Below are 13,965 nucleotides of genomic sequence, written 5' to 3'. Positions count from 1 at the left end.
CTTTTCCAAACCACCTTCACACTCCATTACCCTTCTTTTTGTTCAAAGTTGAAGAACCTCCATGTTGACCAATATCAGCACAAAGCAGCACACAATCAATGGCTCTCGGCTTGATTGCAGTGATATAAATGTGTTGGCTAAAAAAAAAGCAGTTGTGCAAGAGCAGAATTGTTGTGCTATGTAGTCATGTACTCTAGTCTCAGGATTTGAAAGGCATGAGTCAAAGTTTGCCGAAGCATCACCCTGGCCTCCCTGGCATTAGTGAGTACTAACAAAATCCATTATTAAAAATACAAATGCTACGATTTCCCTTGTGTGGTGCTGCAACATTTTGGTTGCAACAGTGGGGTGTTAAATCAGTGTATTCACTTATTTCTCTGTTGTTTAGCCGCTTAATGCAACTCTCCTTATTTGTGTACTTCAGGTGATTCTAGGAAACATCCTTAGCAGGACTTTGTAGTAAATGCAATATGTCATTATTCTCTCATTTGAATGAAACATAAAATGTCTATTTAATTTGATTAGACTAACCTTCTGGTTGCAAAATGGGGTGTTAAATCATTTTGTTCGTTTATATTTCTCTGTTATAATTCTCTCGTTTGTGTTTTTGTGATCACTGTCCTGAGATGCTGGGAAAATATGAGAGAGAAAAGGGCCTCCGTGACACAGTCACCTGTTCTGCAAGCTCGAGTTCCCATGGCTCCCCGAGGCCAACATGACCTGACTTACTGTTCGATCCTTCAACACAACACTCAGCTTCTCTGCTTTTTTTTTTTCTGAGGACCAGCCAAATTTGAAAATCTCCAAATTCTCATGTATTCCTCATGTATTCAAAGGACTAAAAAGGAGTAAAACCTTAATGCATACATACATAATACATATATACATATGTTTGTATCTTTACTAACTTTGTGAGGACCTAAGGCAGATAATTCATGCTGTGCCTACACCTAAATCTAGATGTAAATCTGACCCTAACCTCAGTTACCAAAAGGAAATTTTTGGCTTTTTCATTAAAATAAAAGTTGCAGTGCTTGGAAAAAAAAGGACAAGGACCCACAAGGTCCAACCTGGCAGATATGCCGAACACGTGGTCCCCATCAAGCTATAAAAACATGCCCACACACACACACACACACACACACACACACACACACACACTCACACTGTATAATCTTAGGCCTTTTATTTTGACACTTTGTAAATTTCCACTGCTGACATTTGGCAGAATAATTCATTTACCCATTATTTCCTTTTTGAAGCTACTGGTTTAATTTAATTTAAAATGTGTTCTGTTATGTTTACATTTTTTTTTACTGTATGTACACTAACTAAAGGAAACATAGGGAAATTATCATGCTCCCCAGGATTAATTGTATTTATTGTAGGGTGAAAGCATATTTAATGAGATTTTAATGTTTACATACTGGATTAATGATGTAGTCAAGTGTATAATCTCTACAAGATTAATGGTGTGTCAAGTAATGAAATCTATTGAAAAAAAAAAAAACACTGTGATATCCAGGGACATGTCTTTTACATTCCACTCTCTGTTGTATTAATATTTAGTTCTATTTTCTTCTAGACTGTATAAAAATCTGAGTGAAAATACTAATAAGAATGAAATTGATGACCAAATGTTTTGTATATAATATAAGAATATTTATTTTAAGTGCGAAATAGGTATGTACAAAACATTTTTGAAATGACAAATACAGTGGAAATGGCACAAAAATACATACAAAAAACAAAACAAAAAGAATCCAATAAATAAATTAAATACTTTATGAGGAATGGTAAAAGCATGATAAACCAGTGCGGACTGTTTCTATAAAATCACACAGTCAAAATAAATATTAAATACGGCTATAAATAAATGCATTTGTATGTCTTTGTGGCAAAATGTATTGCTTTGTGAGGGTGTTTCTCGAAATAGGCTCTTGAGCAGAAGGAAAGTCAACGTAGAAGGTTTAGAAAAATATAAGTGTATGGAGGAGAGGGGTGTACAGCCTTTACAGCACATGCATAAGGGACCTCTCTAGCAGTGATCATCTAGGGAGAGGAGTTAAGGTCAGACAAGTATGCGAAAGAAGAAAATCCAGAAGAAGTCACAAGCCAGATGAGTGATCACAAATGCAAGAATAAATTAACAAAATATCTATGTCTGCAATGCTGCTGTATCAGGCAGGCCACAGTTTCCCTCACAGTGTTGCTTGTGTGTTACCAACCTGCCTCCTTACATTTGTGTTAATTCTGGATACATGTTCTGAGGTCTGTGGTAGCCATGGGTGTTCATTCGTTGTAAATGGTGCCCATCTGTGAGCTCACTATGTGTGGTGCACTGAATGACTCAAAAGTGATGTCTAAAGGTAGCTCATAACGGGATCCAGGGAACAGTGCATGGCCCTGAGGCAGTCCAGCCATAGAGGATACTGGGTAGTGGTGAGAAGACAGATAGTGGGCTGGGTGTGTGGGATGTGGAGTGTAGTTCCTCTCAGTGTCAGGCTCTTGCTTGAGGGCGAAGTTGCCACTGATGCTGAGGGGTGGTGTGAGAGGGCCGTCGTAAGGCGGCGTACCATTGCTACACTCATTGGGTGAGTGATTCTCATATGTTGCTCCTTTGAACCCCTTCAGGTGAAGAAGGTGGGAGGCCTCCAAGGAGCCGTAGGGGGGGCTAGGAAGACCAGGTGATGGGAAACTCAAAGCGTGTGCCTGCTGAGCGCTCACTGCTTCCAAGGGTCCACTCTTCTCGTCCAGTTTACTCAGAAGCATGGCTGTAGGGCCCAGCTGGAGGCAGCCGGCCACCAGGTTGCTGGTGGGCTGTGAGAGCCCTTTGCAGAGCATCTCCAGAAAACCATGACTCTCTGGTGACTGGCCACTCTCGAGGACCTCCGATAACGCCCAGATATAGTTGCGCGCCAGTCGCAGTGTCTCAATCTTGGACAGTTTCTGTGTCTTGGAGTAGCATGGCATGACTTGCCGTAGGTTGTCCAGGGCGTCGTTGAGCCCATGCATGCGTGTGCGCTCTCTGGCATTCGCTTTGACTCGACGGGCACGGAAACGCTCCAGCCTGGCTTTTGTCATCTTCTTCTTCTTGGGTCCCCGGCGTTTTGGTGCCTTCTCCCCATCCAGTCCACACTCTTCCTCCTCCTCTTCCTCTTCCTCCTCCATGTCCTCACTGCCAAGATCCATGGGGACCCGGCTATTCCTTCTGTTCAGGCTGTAGTGGTCTCCTATCTCTGGCGTCTGCTCCCCATCTTGAGAGCTCAGGTCTTCCTCAATCCAGCCCAAAGAGCTGACCAGCTCAGTCACATCTCCAGGCTTCCCATATGGTTTGGTCATCATTGTGATCTGAGGACACAGAGGCATGCAGACGTTAATGCAATAGATAATATTTAAAGGGCATTTGAAACAAACAAATAAATAAAATGACATTTGAATATTGAATGAAATATTAGCTTATTTAATATTACCAGGGTTTGACACTGACTAATTTGTGATAAAATAGTATGGGGTTTCAGCACTAAAGAGCGGACAGCTCAGAGCTCAAACTGCCTCCACCAAGTTCACATTGGGGTTTTTTTTTCTTCACTTTATTATTATTTTTTTAGTTTATTTTAAATTGCCCATGTGTCAATATCTGTTGTGCATGCTATAACTAGCTGCAAGTTGCAGGTGTCCACTGGCTCAGAAAAATAACACTTGCAACTGAACAAAACCTTGTGAATTTATTTAATCTAAGCTGACCTGAAACAGAAGCATGTAAGAAAATATGGAAATCATAGTTTACAGGGTGCCGTGTCGTTATTTTTGAGACTCTCTCCATCTAGGACACGAGCGGATTTAGGCGGATAAAGCGCTCGGATTTAAATTGTGCAGACTCTAAAGCAAAGTCAGCAGACACGCAGACTGATGAAACCCAGACAGATCAGTCGGATTCGCTGTTGAAGACTGCTGAATAAAAAGTTAGTGGAAGTACACGGAGATCCTTGTGCATGTTAGATTTTAGCATATGGCTTATTATTATGCACAAACACTTGCGTGCATAACATCACACGCTGATATCGCATGGAGACACTTTCAGCTGAAGTCTAATAAACATGTCATACTATAGGATAATCTACTATAGAATTAATCACAGTGCATTTTACATGTTAATAACTATCAGATGCAATACAGTCTTACCTGTTTAGCCTATTACACAACTCCTTGCAGATGTTCTTGAGAAAATTCCGAGAATAAGCACAGCTTGTCAGCTTCTATTAAACCTCACAGTAACAGATTCCCAGCTGATCAGCGGCTCTCCCTCAGCTCTGCACGCGCCTCGGAGCGTCTCTCTGTTTGTGTCAGGATTCCGCTTTGACCTTTCTAGTGAAGCCTCTAAGCCCCGCCCACAGCCACACCCCATCTTATGCGCGTGGCGGACTCGTGGCTACAAGTTTTATGAGTGTCACTCATTCACCGGGCTTTGTGTGTGCGCGCGTGCGTGAGAGAGAGCGAGAGAGAGAGAGAGAGAGAGATTTGGAAAAACTTCGTTAAGAACGATTTCACTGTTTATCAAATCTATTGATAAATTAACACACTTAATTAGTCACTGCAGTGGTAATAATAATAATAATAATAATAATAATAATAATAATAATATGAAACTGATTATATACTGCAATAGCCTTTAATATTTTTGCTCAAGGTTAATAACTTTTTTTTTTAACTTCCTGTCCAATATTTTTATTTGTCTTTCATTATCCCTAATATAATCTCAGTCGAACGTATAATATGTAACTTTACAGCCTTTATAGTCTCTTGCAAATTGCCAAACACAGGCAGGACAAACGTCAGTTTAATGTGGGTTAACCAGGAATATAATAATATAATAAAATATAATAATTTTGTTTATAAATTTATAAAACAAATACAAAAATGCATAGCCTGTGTATTTGATACAATTATGAAAAAGCGAATTACTATTTTCATTGGTAACTGGCTTTTTAAATCGATTTTTAATTTATTATTTTTTTCAAACAAATCTTATTTAATTGTTTGCTCATTTGTTCTTTTGTTTGTTTGTTTGTTTGTTTGTCTGTTTGTGTAAAATAAGCGTGGTACCCAGCTAACAATTAGGTTCTGGGAATAGATTTTTTTTTTTTAAGTTCCTGTTTGATTTTCCAGGAAAGTTTTGTGCTGAAATCTAAGAACTTCTTAGGACGTTTCTCTGAACGTTCTCTATAACCTTCTGCTAACTTGCACTAACCAGGGATGGGCGTAGAAAGTTGTCCTATATCGTTAAAGGAACATTCTCTGAAGCATTCATTTACAAGGCTGTTAGTAGACCATATAGACCATAGCTTCCTGACACAAGCCTCGCTGGGGATCAGGTGCTTCTGGTAAGTTTGTTTCTAATAAAACAGAACGGACACATTCGCGTTAATATTTGTGCACGCGCCGGAGTGTCTATGGAATTATGCAACACATCATTCGCAGCCAATCAGGATGCGACCAGCACACACATCTGTCTGAAATTCTGACCACAGGCGTTAGTGGAGTTGGACAGCAGCAAGTGTGTGTTTCTGTTTAAAATAAGCAATGCATACTGATGTTGTTGTTGTTGTTGCTGTTGTTGTTGTGCATGCATCAGCTCCATCCGGAAACAGCCAAGACTTTAATCACTGTTTGCACTTTTTAGACCGGGATAAATCAGCATTACACGGGACAAGATTTCAGCAGATCCTGCGCTCATGTCGTGGAAAAGTAAAACTCGGCGTGTCTCCCTCCGGCTGTGCGTAAACGGCTGTGACAGCTTGGCGCGGTGTGAGCAGGTGTGTGTGTGTGTGTGTATGTGTGTGTGTGCGTGCGTGTGTGTGTGTGTGTCAGTTCGTTCATTCATTCTTTCCTTCCTCTCATTAACGGCACCATCTCAACGTTCAGTAACTGCTGGATTTCGAGGCTTAACTCAGCTTTTCCGCGCCCTGCAGCACGCAGTGAGTGTCTGTTACAGTTACACAGTGAACTCGGTCAAAACGAGTGCTCTCCTTTAACCCGGAATCAGTAGCTAGTGCAGCTGTTACACACACGTACAGCCTATAGTAGAAATTCCCGTCAAATTCGGTTTCGTTTATCTATTTGTTTTTAGGCCTGTTTTATTTTGATTTGTGTGTGCACAAAGAAGTTTCTCTCTTACGCAAAATGCCGAGACACACAAATGCACCATATGTGATTTAATTCCCGGATTTCTGTAACTGCACGTGACCTCACACTGATCCTATTGTGCGCGCGAGACGGACACACGCTTCTCTCTCCTGCTTCACCCCAGTGACCCTCCCCCCCTCCCCCCGCGCGCGAGCTACACTTTATATCATTAAAGGTGTGCTCTACTGATTTAAAAATAGAAAATAGAGATAAGCAAAGATTTTTACTTTTAAAGTGAAAAAGTTCAGGTTTCCAGCGAGGTTTCATTTAAAAAAAAAAAAAAAACTCATCTTCACCAAACTAAAGTTGTCCAAAATCAATATCCTGGTAATTAAAGTTCTGGTGAAGCGTCCCCCAACTTCCCCAAACACACACACACACACACACACACACACACTAATGGATTAAGCCTAATGAATTAGCTAATCCCTGCTTCTCTCTTCAGTCTGTCTGCTGAAAACTAGGTTACAGGCAGCAATTAGGCTACTATCCAGGACTAGAGCGAAATTCACGCATTTGTAACAGAAAATAATAAGAAATTAATGTTACTTATTATTCAGTGTTCACATAATGTGTGCAAAAGTTATTGCACTTATACTTCTAGGCCCAGCTATTATTACAGTTTGTCTACAAGCCATATTTAAATTATTAAATCCATAAATACTAATGTTGTTGCTGCTGCTGTTTTAATATTTATTGTTTATGCATTGTTTATTGACCTCATTTAGGTTAAAATACAACCTCAAAAATGTTTCACAAAGAGACTAAGTTAGGTCTACATGTGTGTTTGTGTGTGTGTGTGAGAGTGTGTGTGTGTGAGTGTGCATGCATAAGTTGTCATTGCAACAATCATGTTTTTTATTATGACATAGCCTAATAAATGTAAAAGTTTTTTGAATGATGATGAGAATAAAAGTTCTCCTGCCTGTGTTCTGCTCCCATGTGAGCTTTATCTACCCTTATATTTGGCATTTGCTGTGATTAAATGTGTTTAATAGCATCCATTTAATTAAATTGCTTAAATTCATATTCAAAAACTATAATTAATTGAACTAAAATCGAACTTTTAAGCCAAACTCTTGTCTATAAATGAGCAGATGGTCGTTTATGTGAGAGAAAAGGGGAGGGGTACGCGCTCAGTGCGCGTTCACGCCTCCGCCCCTGAGTCACACCGTGCTCGCGCTCCGGATGACGTGTTTGGTTCTGCACACTGGGTTACCTTCTGTTAAGAACCCTACAGTAAGAACAGATAATAGAAACAAGGCTGTGCACAACATACACACACTAGCCACACACGTCATAAAGTATTGTTCTCCAATAACAGTACATTATGACACATTTTTCCACAGTAACCTTATAGGAAGTGGAGAAAATAACTGTAAGGTGTGTATTTCTAAACAAACACAGAAAATGTGTCCTTCTTGGTGGAACCCTGGGAAGGAAAAGTCCACCCAGGTGGGATTTGTTGCACGCTAGGGCTGTGTCTCAGATAACACACACATAGATAATGTTAAAAGAAAGCCTACATAACTGTCTTGTGTGTTCAGTTAAGAAATGTAAGACCCAGATGATGGACTCTATTTTCCCGAACATAGGAACTGGGTTATAATGGACACTGTTTTTTCCCAATAGCCAATCCCATCATGCACCACAGAAGGGACATGTTGATTGTTTTTGCTTTAACTACCCTACTATATCATACATTGCTATACTGCACTGAACACAAGCAAAAATTATGCACAAACTACAAAACAAGCAATAGTCATGTTAATGTTATTAATTAATACATAGTAAATGCATTTAAATGGTAGGTCCTTGTATGCAATTTAAGGCATAGCTTAGAATTTTGTTAGACCTGAGGTTTGCTAATTGAATTGCATTGTTATTTGGCAGTGCAACAACTGCAGGCTCCACACATCTGAAGGCATGTGTGACTATTTCTCTTGAGTTTTTTAAGTATCTAAAACCTAAACTCTTATGGCATCAAACTCTATGGCATCAAACTAAATTGGCACTACATAAATATGTCTTTAAAACAAAACTGATGTTGTTTTTTGTAAAAAGATGAAAAAAAATCTAAGGGATTTCACATGAGATGATCAGAAATGAAAAAAATCCCATATTTTGTGAAAACCTACAGTTTACTGATAGAGAGAAAGCATGAAACAAACTCTCTTCTGTACTATTCATGTAAAAGTGTGTGTGTGTGTGTGTGTGTGTGTGTGTAAGTGAGTGACTGTGCTCATTTAAATGTGTTCTGTCCCATATGAATGAGAGAGCATGTGTGTGTCAACAGTGTGTGTACTCTGTAAGCGTGTTACGCTTCCCTGAGGCTCCCTAAGTGACCCCGCTTCTCTGTAACCTCACATCCCCGGAGTGTTTACAAGGTCCTGTGTCACACCTGTGTCACAGAAATGAACATTCTGACCTCAAGGGAATGCTTTTTCACATGACCTCACTTTCAGTACTTTCATAGTGTTTCTTTAAGTCTCCATGAAGTCAGACAATCGCTGAACATGAGACGTTAGGCCGCGGCTGCGTCCCTCCTGTTGAGAGAGTTCAGAGTTCAGGCCAGAGCAAAGTGAAACAGCTTCGCAAACTCTCATGATTCTGAGTGTGTGTTTTCGATCTGCATCAGGTCTCACGTTATGTTTGACATCTATATCAGGCCTGTGGCACAAATGAAGCCTGCCAGATTGTTGTTGATTAATATAATAAAAAATAATAACAATAATAAAATCAACCAATGTTGTTAACCAGCTAAGTCAGTAATTTCTGTCTTAATTTATTTATTTTTTTGTAAAAACAATACAAAGTCAAATAAAATGAAGGGATAGAATAAAAAGAAAACTTTTTTGTGAATGTACATTTACTGTATTTTGAAGTTTATGATGAAGTGGGTTTCCATAACAGCAAAAACAATACTATATATGGATTCAATATATGATTTTGTATGTTTTGGTCATACGGTTTATTGTTTTTATTCACGAATGATGTCAAACATACATTATATTTTAAATTAGGATTAACAGAAAATCAGTATATGAATAAAAAGTCATTCAGTATAACATAAATAGAAAGAAAGAGAAAATAGTGAAGACTTTTAGCTATACTGTTTGGCGAATGTGTATAAAATTGCACGGTAGTCATTATACACCACCAAGAAATTAGCTATTTTAATTTATTTATTGATTGATTTTTTTAATCTGGTACACTGAATGACATTTAAATAGATTGAACCTCTGTTAATCCCGATTAAAGTATACTGTTTGACATTAGTTATGAATAAAAACAAAATAATTATATGAAAAAAACATATAAAATCATAACCATTTATCCATATATTATATTGTTTTATTCATGAATAAAGTCAAACATATACTTTAATGGGGATTAACAGAAACTGAAATGTTCGTTATAACATTATTTAAAAAAAAAAATCAATCAATAACTAAAATAAAACAGAGAACACTTTTAGCTATACCATTAAGCAAATATGTCCAAAATTGGACTGGAATTATTGTACACCACCAAACAATTTACTGATTTTATTTTGAAATCTGTTACTATTGAAAATTCTACATTGTTCTCTTTTCATCGGTAAGACATTTAATATATTATTTTAATTCTTCTAACATATTTTAATATAATTCCACTGATCACTTTTCTGTTTTAAGTCACTGAATGCATAATATTTTATTAAATTATCAGTTTAATTGCTGATGGTGTATTCTATGACAGTGTAAACCCTTTGCATCTTTGACCCATACATATGTCTCCTACGTTAATAAAAAAAAAATTTAAAAAAAAACCAAAACTTTTGAATAAACCAAATCTAGGGGACGTTTTTAAAAATGTCAAATTAACAATCAGAATTAAAAACAAACCCTAACATTCCATACACATCTTGTTTGTAGACTGATGTCTTTTTTTCATTATATAATTTGCTCATTAATTATAACTTGTTCCTCCATATGGTACTTCACTGTGTGAAACAAACAAAACCAGGGAAGATTTAGCAGAAGGCCGACAGGACATTAAAAGCCAATCTCTGAGCAAGTGAATCCACCCCCTGTCAACACGTCAAGCCCAATAACACAAGTTTGTTGTCTAGATCTCATCCTTCACAATACAGTAGTGTTTCTACACGTCTCTCCGGTGAGCCCGTTGTGGTGTTATTAATATTACTGTGCTGTAATTTCTAATGGTTGAGATTCCTTTCCTGTGTGCAAAGAAACCAAAAACCACAACTCTTGCCACAAGTGAGTTATCCCTTGCTTGTGTCCCAGGGGAGCGGTTTGGAGAGGAAAGGGGGGACACGTTTGCTTCTCTGACAGATGGGTCCTTGTTCCTGGCTTTTTCTCTCCCTCTTTCTCTCCCTCATTCCCTCAATCCAAAACACAGACACAGACACACTCGCTTACACTGAGACTGCACGAATACAATAGGAATTAAAGCCATGCACACATGCTCCCTCTAGCCCTCCTGAAAGCTGAGCCCCTTGTAGTAATAATAAAAGGAGGGTGTATCGGGGTGACGGGCATCGATCTGCTGGGTACAACTTTTGATGCAAATGAGGAACTTAAAGGTCTGAAATAAGCATTCTGTTCTGGGTTGGTGATAATTATTCAACAATTATATTGTTAGATAAAGGTACAAAAAAAAATTACGCGAGAACTGTTTGTGTGTGTGTGTTTTGGGGGTCATCCAATGTCCCCATAAATATAGGAATATTTGACAAGGAAAACTACAGCTTTGAGTAAATAATAATAATAATAATAATAATAATAATAATAATAATAATAAAACAGCCAATTGTTTCATTTTGGTTACTGAGGTCAAGGTTTGAGTTAGATTTATCATTAATTAGCTGCATTAGTAACTATGTCAGTGGAAGGTCCTCACAAAGATAGAAAGACCAACATGTGTGTGTTTGTGTGTGTGTGTCAGAATTATATCAGATATGTTTTAAAGTCCCAAAATGGCAGCCCTGTTTTTTTTTTGTTTTTTGTTTTTTTTTGTTTTTGTTTTGCTCAATGGAGCTATGTAGGTGAACGCATGAGTGTTGCACACAGGATCCTGGGGGACAGACATGGAGGACAACTGCGTCCCGACTCCCTTCAGTCGTACAGAAGAGCAGAGAGTCAGTGCAAACCCAGCATGCACTTTTACCCTTAATATCTATCAACACTGGCTTGACTACTATGAATTATTTCCTGTCTTGATTAGCAAACATCATGGCCAGTGAATGCGAAAGGAAGCGGCCACTCGAGCTAACGCAGTCGCAGGGGAGGCCGCGGGGGCCAGTCTGCCAGTTTGCGTAAATCAATCCCATATTATATCACAAGCCCAGCACATAATTGCAAGCGTAAAATTACCCATTTAGACACTATGCCACCTGCAACCCCTCTCTAGACATTCTGCTTCACTGCACTGACATTAACATGGCTGGAGGAATTGAGGATGGCAGACAGCTTTGTGGCTACATTTATGACCAGACAGAGCCTTTTAAAAGCTGTGTAAGGTGTATGGTCATGGAAAGCAATGTTACTAGCTTTTCTTTTTAATGCACTGTACAGAGAAGACAAAAATCCTTAGTTCATGTGTCTCTCTTGAGTTTGGATTTGGATTTTGGAAGTTTAGTATCAAGTTTAAGAGTCTTAGACATGCCTGTATGTACACATCTCATTAGTAGCTTAAGACTTTGGAGTATTTAATTTAAATCTGGAGCATTTAAGGGTTCTTCGGTTGTCCCTCTGAGGATTTTTTAGGAAACTAAGAACTAAAGAGCCCTATTTTTGTAGGAATGTAGAGAAACTCTTGGTGAAACGTTTGTCTTCCATACAATAAAGAGAAAAAAGATGTGTCATTTAAGCAAACCAGAAAACACTGTGTCGCAGTCAGGCTAAAGTCTTCATCACATCAGCGTTCATCCATTCCTGTCCCTGAACCTCAGCCCTGTTTGTGATGAACTGAGAGAGAGAGAGAGAGAAAGGGCGGGAGGGAGGAGGGGATTCCATCTGCCAAGCCGGCTGTCCTTTGGGATGTGGGCATACCCCAAGGGGCTTTAGCGGGGTGGGAGGGAAAGAGCCTGAATGGATTGCACCCATCCACTAATCAAGGGCCGTAATCTGTATAAGCAAACACAATGCACAGATTTTGTCTGTTCGTGGTGCAACCCACAGCTACAAACCTAATCATCAGACAGAGATTCATAAGTATCATAAACACAACAGCAATAAGACTGACATTTTGCAATTAATCACCGGGGCGAGCCGATTTGCGAGGATTTATTTCATCAAATTAAAACAGTTTTGTGCATTTGGCAGGAGGCCATGAATCGGTTGTGATCAGGTGCACACTACCCACAAGTGGCACTGTCTGATTCCCACTGTGGGCTTCTGCAAACGTGAGGCGAACACAGCATGTACACACACGCACACACATACACACACACACAGGCTACTTTTAGTCCAATTTCATTTCAGTGGCTTAAAAAGAACTCTTTGGTAAAACAGCATTGCTGTTCAGTGATGTTTAATGTGTGGTCTGGAAAGTGTCTGTTATTTTGGGTTGAATACAAAAATGTTCAAATATTTTCTTTTTGGGTTCCACTAGTGACCCAACCTGAAGAACCTTTAAAGATTCCTCCAGAGGCCTTTACCAAAGCCTTTATATGAGCATACTCTTAAGCCTTCTTCTAGTACCACAAGGGGTTAAATGAAGAACCTCAAACACAGAAAAAGTTCCAAGTAGATCCACGTTACAAATCCACCTAGATTCATTAACCATCCAAATAACCTTTGGGTAACCATTTTTTAGAGCGAGTCAAACTAGCAGACCAACTATGTTAACTTTTTTTTTTTTTTTTTTAGCTAAAGTCCTATGCTAAAGTTTATTTCTTGAAGCCCCACACTATTTCTACATGATTCCCACGCGCATATGGATGTTTGTGGCAGAAACCGAAAAAGCAGCTGGAAAGGCTTGGGCTTAAGTGAGACGAAAAGTGATTGTTTGTTGGCCACATGAAAGAAAGACAGACTAAATAAAAGGAATCAAGTTGCATCAGGTTTCATGGTCTCTTGTCAGCTTGGTGCTGCTGAGAAGGGCCTCGGTCTGGAAGGTGAGGGTCCACACGGGCGAACTGGTGCTAAGCATCCTATTGATTGTGCCACTCCTTCAGGGCAAAAGCAACTTCAGAGCCTTAGTTAACTCCCTTCCAGCCCCCTGAAAAGCTTATGGATTCGTTGGCTGTCTTTAAGCTGCCTGTCCTCCGGCATATTGTTTTGTGAGCCTTGCACAGTCAATATTAAGCTTGGCTAATGTGATATAGAGGCAGCTGCAGGAGCTCCAGTTATTACCATGACACTGCAGAGTGAGGGGTGTAATACCATTAAAAATAAATCAGTTGGTTTGATGATTTGGCATGGTGGAGGGATTTGTTGAGGCAGTTGCTATAATTCTATTATGTATTCTGGGAGAAGCTCAGAGGAACAATTGAAGCCCTTCCCCTAATTCGGCATAATTAAATTTATTTTCACCATTGGCCTTAACAAAAATAAAGAGGAGAATGTGGAAAGAAGTTTACTTTTTCAATTGCAAAATCAGCACCCATGGAGATCATTTCAGGGGCTTTTCTGATTTAAAGGCAGGTGCACACCTTTTTGACATTTTTCAGCTGCAGAGATTCTCTTCTTTATTTACATAAATCAGTGGTTAACCCGGGCTAGTGAATATTACAAATGGTGTTCATTCTTCTAAATATTAGATCAAGGCTTT

The 13,965-nt window shown here is 39.1% G+C and overlaps 1 protein-coding gene across 1 annotated transcript; it reads right to left on the bottom strand.

Moving 5' to 3' along the window:
• Positions 1-1,703: 1,703 nt before the first annotated feature.
• Positions 1,704-4,329, bottom strand: neurod4 (neuronal differentiation 4). The gene is made up of 2 exons (XM_026921112.3): positions 4,186-4,329; positions 1,704-3,351 (listed from the first exon to the last, which is right to left on the bottom strand). Exon 2 carries the CDS (start codon positions 3,343-3,345, stop codon positions 2,293-2,295), a length of 1,053 nt encoding a protein of 350 aa, XP_026776913.2. The 5' UTR covers positions 3,346-3,351; positions 4,186-4,329; the 3' UTR covers positions 1,704-2,292.
• Positions 4,330-13,965: the final 9,636 nt, after the last annotated feature.

Source organism: Pangasianodon hypophthalmus, chromosome 16 (assembly GCF_027358585.1).
Source record: "Pangasianodon hypophthalmus isolate fPanHyp1 chromosome 16, fPanHyp1.pri, whole genome shotgun sequence".
Classification (NCBI taxonomy): Eukaryota; Metazoa; Chordata; class Actinopteri; order Siluriformes; family Pangasiidae; genus Pangasianodon; species Pangasianodon hypophthalmus.
This window is presented reverse-complemented; position numbering and strand designations above follow the sequence as displayed.

What these genes read in the sequence shown, in the direction of transcription:
- neurod4 (XM_026921112.3), bottom strand. Translation starts at nt 3,345, where the DNA reads ATGATGACCAAACCATATGGGAAGCCTGGAGATGTGACTGAGCTGGTC.